Source organism: Anolis carolinensis, chromosome 6 (genome assembly GCF_035594765.1).
Source record: "Anolis carolinensis isolate JA03-04 chromosome 6, rAnoCar3.1.pri, whole genome shotgun sequence".
Lineage (NCBI taxonomy): Eukaryota > Metazoa > Chordata > Lepidosauria > Squamata > Dactyloidae > Anolis > Anolis carolinensis.
In genome coordinates this window covers 87,681,157-87,703,602 of record NC_085846.1, presented here as the reverse complement: position 1 = coordinate 87,703,602, position 22,446 = coordinate 87,681,157, and the positions used below count along the sequence as shown (strand labels likewise).

Sequence of the window (22,446 nt, the reverse complement as noted above, 5' to 3'; positions counted from 1 at the left end):
TTTTTTTATTTCTGGGGCGTTTACTTGTGTGCCAAGTTTTGTATTTCTGGGGCCTTTAATTGTGTTGTTATAGTCACGATGCATTGTTGTGAGTTTTGTGGGTCCGGATTGTGGTTTTGTGGTGTGGTCGTGTTGTTACAACTGGGAAGCAAGGCTTTTGTGTTGTGTTGTCAAGTTTTATATTTCTGGGGCGTTTAGTTGTGTGCCAAGTTTCGTATTTCTGGGGCATTTAGTTGTGTTGTTATAGTCACGATGCATTGTTGTGAGTTTTGTGGGTCTGGATTGTGGTTTTGTGGTGTGGTTGTGTTGTTACAACCGGGAGGCAAGGCTTTTGCGTTGTGTTGTCAAGTTTTATATTTCTGGGGTGTTTAGTTGTGTGCCAAGTTTCGTATTTCTGGGGCGTTTAGTTGTGTTGTTATAGTCATGATGCGTTGTTGTGAGTTTAATGGGTCCGGATTGTGGTTTTGTGGTGTGGTTGTGTTGTTACAACCTGGAGGGAAGGCTTTTGCGTTGTGTTGCCAAGTTTCGTATTTCTGGGGCGTTTAGTTGTGTTGTTATAGTCACAATGCGTTGTTGTGAGTTTTGTGGGTCCTTTGTGGTTTTGTGGTGTGGTTGTGTTGTTACAACTGGGAGGCAAGGCTTTTGCATTGTGTTGCTAAGTTTTGTATTTCTGGGGTGTTTAGTTGTGTTGTTATCGCATGATGCGTTGTTGTGAGTTTTGTGGGTCTGGATTGTGGTTTTGTGGTGTGGTTGTGTTGTTATAACCTGGAGGCAAGCCTTTTGCATTGTGTTGCCAAATTTCGTATTTCTGGGATGTTTAGTTTTGTTGTTATAGTCACTGCGCAAACAACTTTATTATTTTATATATATAGATAGGTAGCTATTCTTCTCCCACGTATTAAAATGTCTTGGTATCATGCTGACAATAGCCTTCCTTTCAGATTTTCTTCTGACAACACTTGACAGTGATCTCCTAATTGGCTTTCTGGCCAGACAGGAGAGCTGAAAAATGACAGTGGTACATTAGTATTAATGTCTATCTCACCTAGCCTTAGGACTTCTAACATCCTCATCCAGGAGGCGTTCAACTGAAATTCAGCTCACCTGTTCAAAAATATTGTGTCTATTTTTCAGATGTTATATGAACAGAAATGGTTAGCAAAATCCCTGTAACTCAAAAAGATATGAATTGTTAAATAGTTAAATTTTGTTATAACCAGATAAATTAATATAATTGAATAGATGAAGAACCCTTTCACGGAAGAAAGATCAAATTAATCCAAAGGGAGGACTGTGAAAGTAAATAATACTCAGGGTATAATTCTACCAGAAATTTTCCATGGGCAGCAGTCTGAGATGAACCAAGTTCCATGGGACAAAAGACCATAAAGATCACCACTATACTTCGGTTCAAGTAGGGAATCAACACTTGGACCATGGTCTCTTGTTGGACTATGGGTCACAGATAGCTGATAACCAAAAACAAAGTCCAAAAGTACTAAGTAGCCATAGGATGAGTATTTTAAAATGCTACAGTTGCTCTTTGTCTTCATTACAACTTATAAAACAGTAAATCAAAACCCAAGGATAAGTCAGAAGACAAGTCTGAAGTAAAAGTCAAGAGGCAAGAATGTAGAATGGACCAAAACCAGTAATTATGTCAGAAGTGGAAGACAAATGATGAGAGGGGATCAAATGAAAGCAGACATCAGAACAAAAAAAATCAAGCAGAATGAAACACATAATTCCTCAGAAAAGCTGTTCAAATAGGAAGCTTCTGTATATTTCTTTCTCTGTAGTGACAGAGAATGGAGTTGGAGGGAGAGCCTGATGGTACTTCATTAATTTGGTACCTCACAATAGTTGTCCACAGTTTCAGTAATCTGACAAAAACATAACCCCTTTTCATAGAACTCTAAAAATAAACTTATCTTAGTTTAGACTGCCTGATATTTTATGACTTGAAGAACTGAAAGCCTGATGGAGACAAGGACTATATGTGTACCTGAAATCCAGACTTCTGCTTCTTAGGAAACAAAGAATATGCATATAGAAAGATAAATGAATGCCTCACATTGACGGAGCTGAGCCTGGTACTTTTAATCACTTCAAAGTAGATACCTGTTTCAGGAAAAGCCCAAACTGGGAAGATTCTAGGCAGTCTAAGGTTTGAACTTGAGAGTAACTATCCCAGTAAGACAATTCAAGACAGTGTCAGGAGGCAATACAGTGCCAAGGATTGTGGGAATCTAATGGAGCTATTGTCTGTTAAAGCCTAGAACAAAGATGAAATATTTCCAGTGCTACCATGACCAACTCATCCTCATTTTGGCAGGAGTCTCCTCAAGAGAGCTTTGTTTATGATGGGGTTTATTCCTGAGTAACTTTCCTTTATAGGGGAACAAATTTTTGATAGGTCATCAGCCTTGTCTATATTTTTAATTGCCAGAATTCTCTCAGGCTGGATGGTGGCTCAGTTGTCAGGAAAAGTCTCCCTCTGCCCAATCCATTACCACAAAGATTAATGAGTGGTATGGGATTTTTTGTGCCCCAGAAGATTCTGATTCATCAGGGTCTCTATAGCAAGGAGATGACAACAACAAAACCTAGAAAGGGCAAGGTGCCACCTTTGAAGGACAGGTGTCTCACAATGAGAATTAGGGGTGTGCACAGCACCATTTTTCAAAACAGGATTTGGGAAATTTGGCAGATTCAGCAACCAAATGTCCACAAACGGGGTGGGTGATGGGGCTCAAATTAACTCATCTGAAACAGACCACATGACGGCCAATAATGGCTGCTTCTGGTTGCTTTGGACTGCACCATGGTATGGCTGGATCTTCCCAGAGTGAAAATGGAACTTCCAGTTGCTGGATTGAAAAGCTGCATTTTGTCCTCACGAATTTGGGCAGCTTCTGAAAAAACGGAATGGCAACAGCTGAAAATTGCACACCAAAAATGGCACGGTGTTTACCCAAACTGCACACCCCTAATGAGAATATATGTACAGAAGTTTGGTACTTTTACTATCATGGCACCCTCCTACAAACTCCTGAGATTTGTAATTTGATGGGATATTTAGAATTCTCTGCCAGAATTCCCAATTGTACTCCTTTGAATAACAGCGCTAGAGAATCCTAAAGAGCTCACTAAACTAATTCCAAAATTTCAAAGTGATGGGATAGAAACTAAAGCAATATATAATCATATTGTGAATATGCATGAGTGGTTTATAGGTTGGTCAGATTGTGAATGGCTTATTTCAAGAAAGGTTGTGAGGGAAGGGCTAAAGGAAGACCAAAACAGATATCCCAAGAGTACAACCTCAAAAGTGTTAGGGAGCATGGAGGGTAGCAACAAGAGTATTTCAGAATATAACTGAAAATAAAATTTGTAACAGCCATCACCTAACTGCACAACTACTTAAATAGCAACATTTAAAGACCTTGTGTAAAATGTGGAAAATCTACTTAGTACTCTTTCCCATGGCTCCCTTTACTATTTACTCAAAATCAGACAGGTGAACAAGAATTCCAGAGAAGTGATACACTCCAGGAACAACAACCTCTTGCCAGCTCTGGCCAGTTGCTTCCCCACCAGGAAATAGCAAATAGAAGAGTGCATTTTGTCTTGTTCACTTCCTGATATCATCAATCTCCTTTCCTTAGAAGGCAAATCAACTTCCAAGCCAAGTTACATTTTTGCAGTAGGACATCTTGTATGTTGAGTAGTGCTGCAAAGTGTTTTGGCTTTTGCAACAAACCTATAGCATTTTATCACTGACTGGCACACAGCTCTTTTTGCAGCCCGATTTTCCTGCTTCAGGCAAAGTAGACCAGGGCTGGGCTTTCTATAGGAATCCTATTAAATAATGATCAAACGGGAGAAAGTTGGCTGGGCAGACCTAAAACATCAGCCTCTGCTTCCTTGGGCAAAAACAGCAACATGATTGATTGTGTCTATGACTTCAGCAAGCTCTTTTTCTCAACACAAGTCAGACACCAGAGGAGATGTGGTGACGTAGAGAGAGATAGCAGATTACCCCGGGGTCCGAGTGTTGATTTATGCCTCAACCTTTAAAACAAGACATGGCTTCGTTTCTGATTAGCACTGTGGCCAATTTATATGCTGCCAAAATTTTCATAATGAAAAATTGTGTGAAATCCTGTGATAATTAAAAAAATCCACACACTTTGAGGAAGTATATGAAATGATCCTCATCTTTTAATTTCAAGTGATTGGATGCTACTGATCTTCAAGTTGGTTGTTGCTTCTCTACTTGCTCACCATGTCAGCTTGTGAAATGAGTAAGGTACATTTTCAGACTTAAACAGTTTGTGAATGACTGACAGAACAAAGTAGCAAAATGCTAGGAAGATTAAGCCAGAAAGATGAAAGGGCCTGAAGGCCAGTGTTGCAATACTGAAATACAGTGGATGGATACACATGAAAGGAATTAAATATGTCACATAGAGGGATGGATGAATCAGTCTATTTCTGGTCTATGTAAGCTTTGCAAACGTTCATTCACAAGTTTGTCCCCTCTTTTTTCCACTCCCACTTGAATTGTTAAAACAAAACCATTGGATTTTGTGTTTTTAGGTAAGTTACTCTTTAAAGCATCACTTTTACCCATGTTCCCTTGAAAGTAAGTGGTCTTTTTCAGACCTTAGTGCTCATTGAGGGAAAAGTAGATGCATCACGTACCCCACTTCTAAGCTCTCCTATGGCATTCCTCATAGGATTAATGTTATACTTTTGTAAAAACTAAATACAGATTGAAGATACGTTATCCAAAATCCAAAATATTCTAAAAGCAAAAAATTGTCACAGAGCTCGCTGAAAGAGTGCCACCCCTGCATTCTGATGGTTCAATGAAATAACAAAAACAACAATAACTTTATTTCTTACCCACTTCTTCTTAAGGCAGGTTAGAGAATAATTAAAACACACAAGCATCTCATTTTGCAATCCTATACATATTTGCTCAAACAAATGAAAGTTAAGTTTTGATATGTATTGATGTGTACTCTCAACCTTTTAATTAACTTCATATTCTATTTTAGTGATCTATGTCCTTGTTTACCTGATGACAAATACATCTATTTATTCACCCCACCCCAATGCTTATCTCTGGCTAAGTTCCGATGACATCCGAACTCACTGGAACGAATGAAGTAAGAAAGAAGTGATAATTCACAAAACCAAATTCTCACTTGAGCCCCCGAGGGGATTTCTCCCCTTGCTGTGCTTGGAAGAAACAAGCACAGTTTTCCTTGAAATATGATAGGGTCTACAATGACTTGAAGGCAATGCAGACAAAGGATTGAGGCTTTCCTTTTTCTAAGTCAGTATCTCAAAGTAGAGATCAGTCTGCAGGTGAAGATAAAACAGAGGCATATTTATCAGAATTCATAGGAAGATAAAATGAGTAATCTTAAAGTCAGCCAGGGAGCTTCCTGTAGGCTGGGGGTGGGTGAGACAACAGCCTAATTATCTATCACTTCTCAGTATGGTTCCAAATCATAAATTAACTGCACAAGGCCTGTCATCGGTTTGTAGTCTGTTTCCCCACTTTCCTGCTGAGTGCAGGCGACAGAACCCAGAGCCAAGCTTTCCATTGGTAATATCAAAGAAATGTCTTATTCTGGCATTTGCTTTCCCACTTTTGCACTGAATTGCATTCTTTCTGCAGGAATGGTGAACCCTCAAGACTTCAAGCACTTTCTCATTCACGCTCCCTGAAATAGCTAAAGTGCCAAACAAATGTGACGCTGTCAGCTTGTGACATGTTTTCCTGGCACTTCCTGTGAAGAAGGCACAATATGTACCAGTGTACTGCTGGGATGCAAAGTGTACTCTGTAGCTTGTGGATTGCTGCATAGCACAGCAGTTTCAGCTTTCATAGCTCTGCAAAAAATGAATACGGTGCAGATTAATTCCATAATGCCACTTCCTATCTCCCCATATGCCCTGTACAAATATGGAAAATCTGTAAAAATGGTTTTGTAAAGAATCCATGAAGGCAACCCAGAGCTTAGGGTTTGGGGATTGTTTTGTGAAATACAACTCTTAGAACTTTATTGCATGAGGCAGACAAACTGACACCAAAAGTGATATTCCCCATCAAATGGTGCTATGCGTATCCTGCTGCCAGTCTCCCTTGTCCCTATGTCCCTCCCATCCCTAGATATTGATGGATATCCATCAATAGTTCCCAATTCTACATCAATCCCATTGCCTACTCATCGGCTTTTAATGTTTGCATGAAATGTCTGTTTGATTGCATGCTTTTGATTTGTTGTTGCTTGCTTTATTTACCTGTGTTACATAATTTGTTTTATTTTCTATTTCAGGCATCAAATGTTTGTTGTGAGCCATCCCAAGTCCCCGGTGGGGAGATGGGATGGGATACAAATAAAGTTGATGATGATGATGATTACTATTATTATTGATACAAAGACAGAGTATGACACAGCAAACAAGATGAATATACTGGATTTCATATCACAAAATCACAAGTCGAACACTTCCCAAGTGTTTAGGAATGTGTGATGTATTTTCAGATGATGCGTGCAGATCCCAGTAAGGTGGCCTTTTGCAGTTGACAGATCGTGATTTTGTCAATGTGTATTGTTTCCAAATGTCAGCTGAGATCTTTTGGCATGGCACCAAGTGTGCCGATTACCACCAGGACCACCTGTACTGGTTTATGCCAGAGCCTTTGCAGTTCGATCTTGAGGTCCTGATAAACAGCTGAGTTTTTCCTGTTGTTTTTCATCAATTCAACTGTCACCTGGTATTGCGACATCAATAATCCAAACCTTTTTCTTTTCCACAACCGTGAGGTCTGGTGTGTTGTGTTCCAAAACGTTGTTGTTATTGTTATTATTATTGGGTGTGATGAGTTCCTTCTGATTCAGTGCCAGTATGCCAACAGTAAAGTGATGTCAAGGGGTGAGATTCCTCTTCCCTTACTATTCCCTTCCCCCCCTCAAGATGTTAGTTTTCCATTTATTTTATATTTATGTTTTGTTGTTTTTGTTTTAAATGCTGAAATTGTACCATTACACTAAAAGTTAAAAAAACCCCAACAAGTAATGTAAGAAGGTGGGATTATGAGGGTATGTGGAAGTCTGATGTAGGACCACAGATTTTGTTCAACTGCATGACTGAAAAGATGTGCAATATTGAAGGTACTCAGACCGGTATATATCTGCTGTCAATGATAGTGTGACTTCAGTGGAATAGTGAGTTCATGCAATAAAGTCCTTAGAGTGCTCAGCAACTGTTCATGCTGGCTGGAGGATTCTGAGAACAGTTATCCCAAATCAGGGACTTTTCAAGGGACAGTTCCTTTTAGTACATCTCATTGTAGTACCATGGCAAGCAAGGAACTCTGTCCATTTCCACTGCACTGGCTATATTCCAGACTTGTGAAAAGAGACACTTCAACAACCATATAATTATAATATATCCGTTCTCCATCATAATAATAGATGGGCCAGATATCATGCCACCTCTGAAAAACCATTCCCTTTCCCCTTTCATTTTTTTGCCATGGATGATAATCAGTTTTAAAACAGTGTAGATCAAACAGAAAAATCACATTGGTATGTCAAACCCGGTGTATGAAGCAATGGTCCTGGAAAGCATTGCTGGCAGGTCTTATCTTTCCCAGTTTATTCTTAGCTAAAAATAAACATTGTAAAAACAGAGTTGAGGATGAAGGAAGAAAATGTTTTCAGTTAATAGTGGAATCTTTTATGAGCCAATAAAAGTACCACTTACATTCAAAATGTCATAGAACACTGCCTTGCTTTCTGGTAAGGGTTAATAGGACTGCACCTTGCAATACTTTTGTCATGCAATATTTAATGATTCTACAGTCACAATTAATTCATTTGTATACAGTCAGTACATTGAGGGACAATGGGAACTGTCTCTTAATGTTCCAGCATAATGGATTCCAACATCATATTTTTTTTAATAATGTATTTATGTCCACCCTCTGATTTATGTACTCTACGACGGTCTGAGTATTTTCACTCACAGGCTTTATGCTTCCTATGCTCTTTGTTTTCTTTTGTTGGTTCGTTGTCATTAACAGCCATTAAGTTGACTTCGACCTATGGTGACCATATGAATGGGAGCCTTCTAAGTCAACCTATCCTCAACAGATATGCTCAGGACTGGCAGACTCAGGGCATTGCTTCTCTGAAACACAAACTTCCCTTTTCCCTACTGCCCTTCATTTTACCAAACATTATCATATTTTCATATTACCATATTTTCTATCATCCTCTCATGATATGATAACCTCAGTTTAATCATCTTTTCAGAAGAGTCCTGCTGGTTCAGACCAAAAACTTTTCTGTTCCATCATTTAGTTCACTCAGTGGCCAACAGTTCCTTATTTGAAGGTCAGAAGGCCAAAAGCATGCCAACACTCTCTTCTTAACCTGCTACAATATAAGTACAGAAACTGATGTTTTTTCTTTCCACACTGGGATTCTTACATTTCCTCTTTGCTCCTCACCCTGTGCTTGTTCTCTCCTGCTTTCACCATTCTCCTTACCATTCCATGCAGTGCATTTGATCTTCCTCTTTCCTTTCTTTTTCACTAATATACAGGGATATCTGCACTGCTCAATCATATTAGTTTTATACAGCTTGTCCTGATGCTTTCCTGTAAAATTTGTACTTCTGTGAGATACTTGAAATTCTGTATCAGAGATTTCTTAAGCTTCAGATCAAGGATGCACACTAGTGAAGTCTAAACCCATATCAGACTACAAGTACTAAGATTCTATAGGATGCTGTAAAAAAGGTAAATGTTTTCCCCTGACATTACGTCTAGTTGTGTCCAACTCTGGGGGTTGGTGCTTATATCCATTTCTAAGCCAAAGAGCCAGTGTTGTCCGTAGACGCCTCCAAGGTCATGTGGCCGGCATAACTGCATGGAGAGCCGTTACCTACCTGCTGGAGCGGTACCTATTGATCTATTCACATTTGCATGTTTTTGAACTGTTAGGTTGGCAGAAGCTGGAGCTAATAGCAGGAGTTCACCCCACTCCCCAGATTCGAACTGCCGGCCTTTTGGTCAGCAAGTTCAGCAGCCCAGTGGTCTAACCCACTGTGCCACTGGGGACTCCATAGGATGCTGTACATTAAAGAATTCTAAGTCCTCATCAGATTGCAAAACCTAGGATTTTACAGAATAAGACATAACAGCTAAAGTGGAATAAAATGGTATAATTGTGCAGTATGGCAGTACTCCACATTTGCACATTTAAAAATGATTGGGCTTGAAATCCTTCCTTAGTTATCTATAGGAGCAGCTCAAGTCAATGTAACTTCTCCCTAACAGATGGGAAGAATGCTGTCACCATATCTATATCTGCAAAGGAGAATCAAATAGCTCCAGTCAAGCTGTTCGTTTGTTTCATTACAAAGATGAATACAAACAGTTTCTTCCACACAAATGAAACTGTTGTAAAACATGTATTTTAGATTATACAGTTGTGAAACTTCCTGAAAATGCAAAAATAAAATCATCCTAATGTTAATTTTAATCAGTGGTTCACAAATTAAAACTGAGGAGGATGAACTAAAATCAAGAAATAAAGGGCCTGTCACATCCTTTTCTGAGGAATATGCTTTATCTGTAATTAAAACAACAATTCTGACAGACTTTTTTTTCAGTGATGATTTGTTGCAGTTGAGGTGAGTTGCTTCATAATCCGTATTCCCCAAAAAGCAATGCAGAGAGAAAATAACACCTGCAGTATGAGAGGGAGGGAGAGAGAAAAATAAGCAGGCACATTACATCAAACTCAGTTACAGTACAGGCAGTCCCCGTGTTACAAACACCCAATTTACAAATGACCCATAGTTAAGAACGGGGGTGAGGCAACAGAAAGTGAGAGAAATTTTCCCCTAGGAAGGGAAATTCACTCCTGAAAGAATTATCATGGGGAAAAGGTGTTTCCACTGAAGCTTTATCACCAATCCTTGTTTCCACAACAAGCACATTTTTCAAAAGTGTGGTGAAATCTTCTGAACAGAGGCACAGACAGCAAAACAACAACCACAGGAATATTAACCATTCTCTATGCTATCCAAAGCTTGTATACACACACACACACACACACACACACACACACACACGTGTGTGTGTGTGTGTGTGTGTGTGTGTGTGTATATATATATATATATATATATATATATATATATATATATAGAGAGAGAGAGAGAGAGAGAGAGGATTTAACCTTAAAATGCACCTGTTCTGACTTAAAACACTATTATTATTATTATTATTATTATTATTATTATTATTATTATTACTACTACTACTACTACTACTACAAGCATTTATATCCTGCCCTTCTCTCCCCTGAGGGAGGACTCAGTTACAATTAGCATCAACTTCAGAACCAATCTACATAACCTATCTTGTTCATAACTTGGGGACTACATGGATATTTTTTTTATCTCATTGCTAATTCAACCATAGAATAAACACAAAACACTGTTAAAACATGAAAGAAAGACACAAGTCTGTTTGATATAGAAGTCTATTAAAATCTGATATAGAAGTCTACAGTAAATCCATTAAAATCTAGTAAACCTCAAAAGTAAGTCCTATGTAAATGCCACTAAAACTGATCAATGTGCTGGTACTCCTCCAGAACTGTGTTTTAGCTGCAGTGCAAATTGTCTATCATCCAGATTAAAAAAGTATGTAATAGAGAAAAACAATGGAGCAAAAACCTAAGAAAATAGTTCATGAGAAACTTGGGTGTGGATCTACTCTATGGAATGAATGCAGTTACCGTGTTTCCCCAAAAATATGACATACCCATAAAATAACCCATAGCAGGATTTCTAAGAATTTGTGCAATATAAGCCATACCCCAAAAATAAGACATAGTGATAGGCGTTCCGGCGTGGAGCGGTAAAGAAGGCAGCTCCCCCTTCCCTCTGCCATGGCTGCAGCTGACTTACCAGCTGACATCAACATGCCCTCCTCCCTGCCTAAGCAAGGGAAGGGTGCAAGGCACCCTTCTTATGAGTGTCTCATAAAATTCAGCAGGTCCCATTACTGAGAGCAGGTCTACATAGGATTGCAGCATATATCTCCAGATTAAGACCCATAGTCTTTTGGTTCAAGATATATTCCTCTAGAAATCTGGAATACGCCTTTCTCCTTTCCTCTATGAATGTATGGTAGGGATCCCCAAACTAAGGCCCGTGGGCCGGATGCGGCCCTCCAAGGTCATTTACCTGGCCCCCGCCCTCAGTTTTATAATATAATATTTTTATATCAGTTTTAATAATATAATATATTATATATACATATAGTCTTGATAATAATATTATAATGTTATACAATATAATACTAATAATAATACCAAATAATAATATTAATTATATGTTATATATTACATATAATATTACAGTATAGTGGTATATTTCAATCTAGTAATATATAATGCTAATATTGTGCTATGTTAATAATATAATATATTGTATGTACATACAGCTGCTCTGAGTGAGAAGGGTGGGATATAAATGTAGTAAATAAAGGTAGTAAATAAATAATTAATTTTAGGCTTAGGTTCGCCCAAAGTCTGAAATGACCTGAAGGCACACAACAACAACAACAATCATAATTAACCTGACTATCTCATTGGCCAGTAGCAGGCCCACACTTTCCATTGAAATCCTGATAGGTTTATGTTGGTTAAAATTGTTTTCATTTTTAAATATTGTATTGTTCTTTGTTATTGTTGTATTGCACTATAAATAAGACATATGCAGTGTGCATTGGAATTTGTTCGTATTTTTTTTTCCAAATGATAATTCGGCCCCTCAACAGTCTGAAGGATTGTGGACCGGCCCTCGGCTTCAAAAGTTTGGGGACCCCTGATGTATGGTTCCAGAATTGCTACACAGCGTTTATCCCAATCAAAGCAACAATTTCTATTGAAAAGAAAGGTGCAAACAACCCAGAAAAGGGAATGTCAACCCCAACTCTTTTTGTTGGAACACCAGACATTATGCCCCGTCTAGGAAAGTAAATGGAGACAGTTTTGGAATCCAGTGATTTCCTAATATCCTAAAATTGCAGGAACCATTTCAGTGTGGCTGCTATGCACAGCAAGAGAAGAGTTTTTTGCTTAAGCAAGTAAATCTTTACTGATTTTAGTTATGCATGCTACAATGAGTCATTTCACCAGTTTGCTCCTTAGTCCATGAGAATTCAATGGTTTCTCACTGTTCATGAAAAATATATATGCAAAAATACACATTTTTTGGCACAGAAAACATTTCTTTTGGCAGAAAACATAGTTCCTTGGGAGGTTGTGGGGTAAGAATCATTTTTTGGGGGGAGGAACTAATGTATTAATGCAATCTGTGTAAAGATAGTATACATATAATATGATCAAGCATTCAGATGTTATCAAATGTTTAAACATATTCCAATCATACACATGATTTAACCCTACTTGCCTTTCATTATTTACAACACAGTTAGATGCAAAAACAAGGTTTATCTTCCTACTGCTTAATGCTCACTATGGTGTTCCATCAACCTCTGATTCTGCAACCGTTCCTTATAACTTCCTGTTATAACAATACAATAACAATATTTCAGCAACACAATTGTTGGGGAGAAATAACTGCATGGAGGTTGCCCTAGGCAAAGGTATGTGTCATGAAACATCAAGAAATATCCTGAGCTGGATTGTTTACTGTGGAAACGTTATATTTTCCTCTCAATACTCTCTGCCACCTTCTTACATGTTTAATGCAGCAAGTGTTTGGAGTGGAAAGATATGAAATTAAAGAGTAAGAAAGCACATAGAGCACAGCACTTTCCCATTGATCTCCATTAAAAAGGAAAGCAAAAGTCAGACAAAATCAAAGCCAAGCACATTCTCAGTTTAGTTTCCATTGTTTCCATCCAGTACTGAAAACACAATATGCTAGTTATAAGGAAATATCATAGTATGAAATAAGCTTTGCTTTCTAGTTTTTAAAATGCATCCTGGCTCTGATTTGGCATGACATATCTTGAAGCCACTGAAAAACAGACTAAGGAGACAGCATCAGAATGCATATATTCATCTGTCATTCATGCCTTTTTAATCTCAAGGCTGTCCTTGCAGGCTGGTTAATGGCTGCAGCTGAAGCAGAACTTAACAGCACATTTCCATGAATGTGGTAATTTGATGAAGTATAACATACCAAGTATGCTTCTGGTCTGCACTGACTTTTCCAGGATCAGTCTGTGGGCTGATTTTGGCTACGAGAGCTTGACATAGTATTGCAACTGCACATGACAGTCTCTGTTATGTGTAGTTGCAATACTGATTACAATAACTAGGACAAACAGTAGAGCCAGTGTGGCCCCTAACTAATATTAATATAGTTCATTTTGCAGCCAAATGACAACATAATCGTGGTTTTAGCAGATAAGCTTGGATAAGTATCAACAGCTTTCTTCTTCTCTATATTCCAACATCAACATTAAAAACAATGGTGCGTATGTTTGACAAATGTAACAATGTCCATGCACAAAGAACACAATACAAAACAAAATTGATAGTTTTAAAATATGTGTTTTGTAACTTTAGCACATATATGAAGCTAGACAGCACAGTAAACAACATTCTATGCACAATGGGTAAGTTGACCCCCCAAACAAAGCATCCAAGATTGTTGTCCACAATAGGGAAATATTCTCAGTTATTGACACTGAAAGAACTTTTAGGTCTCTAAAGGTATGTGTGTACATATATATGTAAACAATAGGTTTAGCAGAGTGAAAACAACTGGGTGGAAGAAGGAATTTCGGCAGACATTGCTTGAAACCTAGCTATAGTAGAGTCTCACTTATCCAAGCTAAACAGGCCGGCAGAAGCTTGGATAAGCGAATATCTTGGACAATAAGGAGGGATTAAGGAAAAGCCTATTAAACATCAAATTAGGTTATGATTTTACAAATTAGGCACCAAAACATCATTTTATGCAACAAATTTGACAGAAAAAGTAGTTCAATACGCAGTAGTGTTATGTTGTAATTACTGTATTTACAAATTTAGCACCAAAATATCACGATATATTGAAAATATTGACTACAAAAATGGCTTGGATAATCCAGAGGCTTGGATAAGTGAGGCTTGGATAAGTGAGACTCTACTGTACCACGATAAAGTAACTTGTAGCTGCTAACATTCACATTTCTAGTCAACTATAAAAGGTACAGGAGCCCTCTCTGGTTTTCAGTCTGGTAATCTTATGAATGGCGCTCCATGCAGTCATGCCGGCCACATGACCTTGGAGGTGTCTACGGACAATGCCGGCTCTTCGGCTTAGAAAAGGAGATGAGCACTAATCCCCAGAGTCAGACATGACTGGACTTAATGTCAGGGGAAACCTTTACCTTTACCTTTAATCCTATGAAGGAATGTGTATGTGACAAAGAACGTGTACATGTCCTGGGAATTCTGCAGACAGAGAGAATCAACTATTTGACCAGAAGGGAATAAAGTGAATACTTCAAAAGACAAAAGATTAAGAGAGCAGCCCTTGATGCACACTTTATTCGGACTCTGAAACAGCTGTCTCAAGTTCTCAGAGAGAGGATGTGCAGAACAGTAACTTTGAACTATGGATGCAAGCACCTGGGGCCCATGATCAGAGGAACCAGAGCAATCTGGCCGAAACTGACAAATTACTTGGATTAAAATTGCCAACAAATTGACAACATCAAAGAAGCTGAGGAGAATAAAGGAAACTGTTTGGATGAATGGAATTGTGTGGAGGTGGAATAGAGGACCTTTCCACCAGAATCAAGCTACAGGTCAATACAGGGGTTTTCTCATCCTTCCTATGCATACACTTTTTTAGTTTGGCCTCCAGCTTTGAGTGACGGTAGGCATGTTTTTATGTAATTGTGTATATGTTTATGCATGGTTAAAGATTTGGTCTTTCTGTGCTTCTTGCTAAATCTCACTCTCTTGACCTTTTCCTTCTTTGTCTTTGGGTGACTCCACTCTTTCTCGCAATTCTGCTTCTACACTAACTCCACCTCTCCATTGAGCCTTTCCTCTCCTATCTCACTATTCTCTTTCAACCTGTCGCATTCCCGCTTTTCCCTCATTTGACATTTGTTACTTGAAATGTTCCCACATGTGGCCTACCGATGGCATTATGTCAACCCCTGAATCCCCCAATATCTGAAGATGTACATGATTATGTCATGTCCCTCATGGGACATACTTGTTAGATAATACCATGTGCCTCCTGCACTTTATCGCTTCTCTCTCCCACCACATACAGCAAAACACCTGGTTACTGCCAGTTTAGTTGGAAACCAAAATTGTGACCTGCAGGAATCCAAGGATGAGTGAGAAATAGTGTGCGCTGATTCCCTAGCCCCTCCATGGATGCTTACTGTAGCCATAGAGGAAGGTTAATCCATATACATTCATACAAAAGTAGGGCTTCCTTTAGAATTACAGCAATCATGTTTTAGCAATGAGGTATAACCAACGCATGCCTTAATGGCTGAGAGCAGGATTACCTTGTTTGTGTAATCCTTCATACATTCAGCTGAAACATCTGCTCTCGCTTATCTCTCTGAAATGTCAATGTAATGTATGTTAACTACCACATTTATATCCAAGATGATTATGATTTTACCAGTTTTGTCAATTACTGATAATAATATAATTGCCATTGTCAGTGCTTCCTGTATCTAATTCTGTTCTGACCTCTCATTGCCCTAAAATGATACACGTATTACACACACCTAAACCTGGAAGAGGCACACAATCACCAAAACACAAAGTTGGATAGTGTCGCAAGGGCATCTAATTCAAACTTATGCCTGTACAAGAACCCACAAACAAAGAACCTTGATACATGGCCATTCAACTGCTGTTCAAGTTAATCTATTTTCACTGTTAAGGCATCTCCTGTTGTTGTTTGTTGTATAGTTAATATATGTTAAGCCTATGAATGAGACAATTCTAAGAGTGTTGGTTATCAATTGCCCTGCTCAGTTCTTGCACACAGTGCTGTAGCTTCCTTGATTGAAAAAATCCATCTATCTGGAATGTGGTTCTCTTCCTTTGCTATTTTCCAACCAGGAATGTGTATGATTTTTTTTTTCAAAATCATCTTCTAAGGTTATTTTCTGTACATCTGAGAAAGTTGGCAGTAACCCACAAAGGCTCCTGCTGTAATATATTTTTTCAATTTAATTTTGGAGGTGCCACATGAAGCTTCTTTGCAACAGGAGTACGAGAGACCAGTGCTTGGGGAAATGAGGAATGTTTCCAAGCTTTGTGACAGACTAACATGGGTACTCCTTGGGATATTACCTCACAGAATTATTTTAAGCATCTGTGAATACATGGTTTCCTGGAGGAAAAGAAGGGCAAAAAAGGCTTAAGAAAACACATGTGGTGTTTTTCTGCATATACTAAGTCATAGGACTGTATTATGATTCTATGCACTTAATTCCACCAGTAAAATAAATAGTACTGAAATATTTCTGTAGGTATGGGATAGCCACATAGAAAAAAAGACTGGCTTTGAACTTCCTGAACCAGATCAAAATGTACTCTTCTTCAAATGATATAGTACAATTCTCAGCTCAAAAATTGGGTACAAAATATAAGCGACAGTATGTAAGAGACAATTTATGTTATTTACATTGATGCTTATATTGAGAAAAGAGTTATACAGGCAAAATATACCAAAATATATAAAACACATGAAGTAAAGAAAATGATGTATAAAATAATAAATGCAAGCAGTAACTGGACAGAAATGATTTAAGATAAACTGCAATAGACTCTTTCTTCCGACTTACACCAACCTCAAATTTAAGAGTAAAGGGGGGGGGGGGGGGCTCAATAGAAGACTTTCTCCTGTGATGTTAAATGCTGCCCTCTTCTGGTTCTGGAAAGTAACATATAATAGTGATACTAGATTTTACTTAAGGGAAATTACTATGAAAAGAGCATTACTCGAGATATATCTTCTCATCTACTATGGCAGAGCACTTAGCAAAGAAGAGAATGCATACTGAACAGATAATTTATCAATTCAATTGTACCCTTGGTTACCATTTTGTGTCCACCAACATTAGATCATTGCAAGGCATCTTTTTTGACTGAGAAAGGAAAGGATGAGAACGGGGAATAGGGGCTACTTTCATTCCCTGGTGTCTTACCCTTTTGCTTATATTAGAAGAAAGAATCACAGAAAGAAACCAATTTGAAAAAAATTGGATGCCCCTTGGAAGCAAAAAAAGACCCCCAGAAATTCTCCACTCTGTTGTAAGGTGGTGAGATTAGGGCACATCATTCTGTCCATTATTCCTCAGCTAGGTTCTTTTTAGTTTAACTCTATTAGGTAATTACTATTTTACTCATTAAAAAGGTAAGTTCTTTCCATTTCTTGCAAATCCAGTCCAATTCTCTGTTATGCAGGAACACGCAATCAAAGCACTCCAGATATATGACCATTCAGTCTCTGTTTCAAAACCTCCAAAGCTGAAAGATCCACCATACTCCCAAGCAGCACATTCTACTACAGACATAACTTTTAGTTAATTTCTAGAAAATCTGAATGCTATGAGATTCTGGTACGTGCTACTAAGCACATGCACTTCCCACTCACTTTCCCACTGCTTTGACATCCCACAGGAGAGCAGAAAACAAGGCACAGCATGAGTCAGCTCCTAAACCATGTGATATTCCTCCACACCATATCACCACTGTTATGAAAGTAAATGAAATAATACATATAAACTACCAAAGGAGTGAAATCATACTGCACCAAGTTGTAATCATAACATAATACAGTTATAGCTTCGGAAAATGAACTACATGCAAGCTCTTCTCAAGAAATGCAGCTTTTTCTGTATGTTTTGTCTGTTGAGAGGTAGAGTAATCCACTATAAGAGACAATAACAGAAGAGCTACTGCACTGATAGCTCAGCCACCATTCTGTGTCCTCCACAAAGACCTGTGTGTAGCATAAATCATGCATCAAATTGCTATCTGTCAGGCGTAAGGGACGTGTGTATGCTGGTGGTTTGATTCTGAAAATATTTTCTTTCTGGCAAGTTTCAGTTCAGCTTTTGAACCTGCCCAGATCTCTCTAACCTTCATTTATTCAGGTTGCTGGGTGGTTTCTTCTTTGTCTGCATCAAATAAACTATAGAAAATAGGAGGGGTTTGATTGTGTATTCCTGCATAGCCCTTGTGGTTTCTTTCAACTTTATAATTCTATGATTAGAGATAGCATTGGTTCAGGTGTCTTCATCATGTGCTAGTTATGTGCCTTCAAGTCATTTGTTTTATAGTGATCATAACATGAACCCATCATGGGGATTTCCTGTCAAAATTTCTTCAGAAGGGATTTGCCTTTGCATTCCTCTGAGGCTGAGAGAGTGTGACTTGCCCAAGGTCACCTACTGAGTTTCCATGGCTGAGTGGAGATTGAAAAACCTGGTCTTTAGTCTTAGTCCAACGTTCAAACTACTGCATCTCATTGGCTCTCTTGTTGGCTCATATACTCTCCACTTTATGAATGTCAACAACTGAAGAATCATAAAAACAAATTGACAAGCAAAATGATATTTTTTAAAACATAAGAATGAATTGTAAATGGGTATGCTAATCTATTTTTTTATAATAAATTAGTGTTGCATCTCTTTGTTTTGAAGTGATGCAATTAATAGTGCAAATTGAAAATCCTACCTCTGATGTGTGTTCTGTGTGCATGTGTATTTTGAAGTGTATAGTTGTGTCCTGGCCAAGCACGTTATTGTTTTTCTTCGATGTCCAAGGGATGCCTGAAGTCTCAACAACTGTTAACCTCTCCCATGGTGTGCTAACAAGAGGTCAGATGCTCACATGTGGCTTGCAGCTTGGGGAATTGCGCTGTGTACTGCCAGGGAAAGGGACCGCCCGAATGCTTTCTCTCATAAGTTCTAAGCCATAAACTGCATCCTACTTGATGAGTTGTGCCAAAAGTGGACCCAAGGGGATGCAGGGACTTGGCTGATGGGAAAAATGAGTGCTTCCTATGGAAGCTACAGCTGTTTTCCTGAGAGAGAGGGAGAAAGAGAGAGAGAAGAGAGAGAGAGAACAAACATGTATATGCTGGAATTTCCCCCACTTCCGTTTCGGACTACCTGTTCTGGCAATAGTTCCAATAATGGGGGAAGAGAACAGCAGGCACCCAGCTGTTTTAAATAAACCTTTAAAAACACAGGTAATGGCTGCAAAAATAGTCAAAAATGCGACAAGCATTTTTTTTCTGGGCACTTAAGGCTTTTTTAAAAGGTGAAAGCATGCATAAACATTCTCTAACCGAAGCAGAAATTTTATGACCAGGCAAAAGCCTTTGATTGTCAAATCCTGCCCATTTCACACTAATATCGATGACTGTTTCACATCCAAATAATGTAGAAATAGTTTCATCTAGCAAGCCATGGAATTGCCAAGGGCTGAAGAAGGTAGAGGATTATGGGAGCTGTAGTCCAAAACATTTGCTTTCCCAAGCTCTGATGAAGTATCACTGCATATTTGTTTGCTTATATGAAATAGTTTTCTTATCTTCCCTCCTCTTATTTTTCAAATCTCTGTCTACAAGTAAAGACCTTGTAGTGAATAATGTTAGAACTAGGAATATAACTCTTCATGCATTTTATTCTTCCATGTAAAGACCAATAATTTCCATAGTTCTTTCCCCCAATGAAAGAGAAAAATAATTTCACACAGTATTCTCACATCCCAAAGTGCTTCAGGAATTATTCTGGGCAGAAGTACATGTATGATTTTTCTGGGTATCAGGTATCAATCTCAGCCTTTTTTTCACTGTGCAGAAAACAATACAAAAGAATGTGGAGTTTGCACAGAAAAAAATGAGGTCAAGTGAGTTTTGGTACAGAATAATTCCTCTGAATACACTGGGATGTGCAAATATCAGAGGGGAAGTGCAGAGTGTTGCAAATTCTTCCCAATCAGGATTTCTCAAAGGATTGGAAACCCTTTTCTCAGCTGAGAAACAAATAACAATCCTTAGTTTGTTTTCTGCTTCCTTTTTATATTATGGACTAGTATGTCTGCTCAAAACCACACATCCAACTTGCTCCTAAATCTTGCTTCTTACAAGGCAGGCCTTTGGAGATACAGTCATTAATTAATCAGCCCCAGAGGGTTTTTAATAATCTATCCTGTATTTATTACGGTCTTGCCTTTTATGTGTTTTTAATGTAATTTTTATCCTGTATTGTTGTTTTAATTGATATATTGCTTTACTGTTTTATCTGTTTTATACTGTGATTGTATTATGTTGTTTATATTTTGTCCTTGTGTTGTTTGGGCCTCTGCCCCATGTAAGCCGCCCCGAGTCCCCACGGGGAGATGGTGGCGGGGTATAAATAAAGTTTATTATTATTATTATTATTATTATTATTATTATTACAGAGCACTGAATTATTTAGCAAGGCAGAGAGAAGGGGGTGTTTTAATGTGCCTGCTGATGTATGGTGACCCCAATTAATTTCTTAGTCAAAGAATATCACAAGTGGTTTTGCCAGTTCCTTTTTCTGAAATATAGTCTACAGCACCTGGTTATCTGTTGGTTCCCATCTAAGTACTAACCAGAGCCGACTTTGGATAGCTTCTAAGGTCAGACAAAATCTGGTGTCTTTAGGTATTAGGTCTACCAGAGAGAAGGATAGATTCCTTTAATCCAAAACCTGTATTTTCATGGGGCATCCTACCTTCCTTCAAGAAACATTAATATAATGTTAGGCATCAACTGTCTACTGTCAGATCCCTCAAAATTACTTTTGGTATGCATACTGATAGCTCTACTTACTAAAATCTTAGATACAAGACCTACATAATCTGAAACCATTTCCCTTCAGCGAAGCCTCTTCTACACTGTCAGATAAAATTCAGATTATCTGCTTTGAATGGGATTATATGGCAGTGTAGACTCGTATAATCCAGTTCAAAGCAGATAATATGGATCACCTGCTTTGATAATCTGGATTATATGGTAGTGTAGAAGGGGCCTGAGGCCGCTTTCAGACAGCACTTAAATGAGTACTGAAGTGGCTTTAAGAAAACCACTTAGACACATGTTTAAGTCCCCACACCTCCCCCCCCCCCAATACCCACGCTTTCCCAGAGGGGTGTCTTGATGCCCTTCGGGTATCTTCCACACACACACACACCCAAGGCCTTAAAATAGAAAAGGACTTATCTGGCTGTTATTAAAGTACTTCTGGAGTCCTTCTGGCATGTAGACATGATGAGCAAGACACCTGGGGGGTGGGGGCAGGAGTGATTTTCCTCTTGCCCCTCCTCTCTTCTGGTGCATGATTTCTACACACCAGGACAACTCATATTAATTCATTGCTTTGCCATCATTAAATTAATTTATTGGTTTAGCCTCCAAAAGAGACTCAATTCAAGGTGACATATGTTCAAGATGACATAGTCTATTCTTCAATGGGTCACTGATAAGTTCTCCCTAATGTTCAAATGGAATCTCTTTTCCTGTAGTTTAAATTCCTTGCTCCATATTTTAGTCCTTGGAGCAGCAGAAAACAAACTCCCTCCCTCCTCAATATGTCATACTTTCAAATATTTAAACATGGTTATCATGTCACCTTTCAACCCTTTCTTCTCCAGGCTAAACATACAAAGCCCTCTAAGCAGCTTCTTATTCTATTTCATTTCATTCCATTTTTTATTTTGGGTCAATTATCCTGGGTCAATTCACATATTTTTTTCAAACAAATATATTTCCTTTCAATGGTTATTCCCCCTGCCCCTTAAGGAGAGGGTTGGCTGTGGTGATTTACTCACATGACTCCAGCATCTGAACGGTATAGCTGTATTTACAACCAGGATTTGAACAACTGGACATAAATGACTATTTACATCTGTTATCTAGTCTTGCTAGACTTTAGGTTTCCTCTGATGTATTTAGGATGGTGCCTAGAATTGAAAGTGAAGGACGGAAACCGCAGGACTTCATCTGTAATACTAATTTAAGCCATGGATTTTCAGACCTGTTCATGGATTGGAATATATCTTAATAAAGAGATTGCTTGCCTGCTCATTTAGTGAATTTCGCAGCTGGAAGCAGAAGTGACACGTATTAGATCTACTCATTCCCTATTGCTTTCAAGGCCAAATATTTAGTGCAATGTCCCCTGTGATGCTTCATAAAAATGGTGTGACAAAGGAAACCCAGCCTAGCCATATCAGTCTGTAACTTCTCCTCCTCCAACAGCAAAACCTTTAGTAAATTTAAATAAATAAATCTAAGTTATTGTGGAAATAAGGAACCAGCTGCTCTGTGTATAGTTCAAAACATCAGAGAGGGCAG

The 22,446-nt window shown here is 38.4% G+C and overlaps 1 protein-coding gene across 1 annotated transcript in view; it reads right to left on the bottom strand.

The window, feature by feature from the left end:
• Positions 1-7,661: 7,661 nt before the first annotated feature.
• The window catches only part of agmo (alkylglycerol monooxygenase), a 138,612-nt gene continuing 123,827 nt past the window's right edge, over positions 7,662-22,446 (bottom strand). The window contains exon 13 of the mRNA XM_062984295.1: positions 7,662-9,782. Within this exon, the coding sequence (XP_062840365.1) occupies positions 9,702-9,782 (81 nt within the window). The 3' untranslated portion in view covers positions 7,662-9,701. The remainder of the gene's footprint in view (positions 9,783-22,446) is intronic.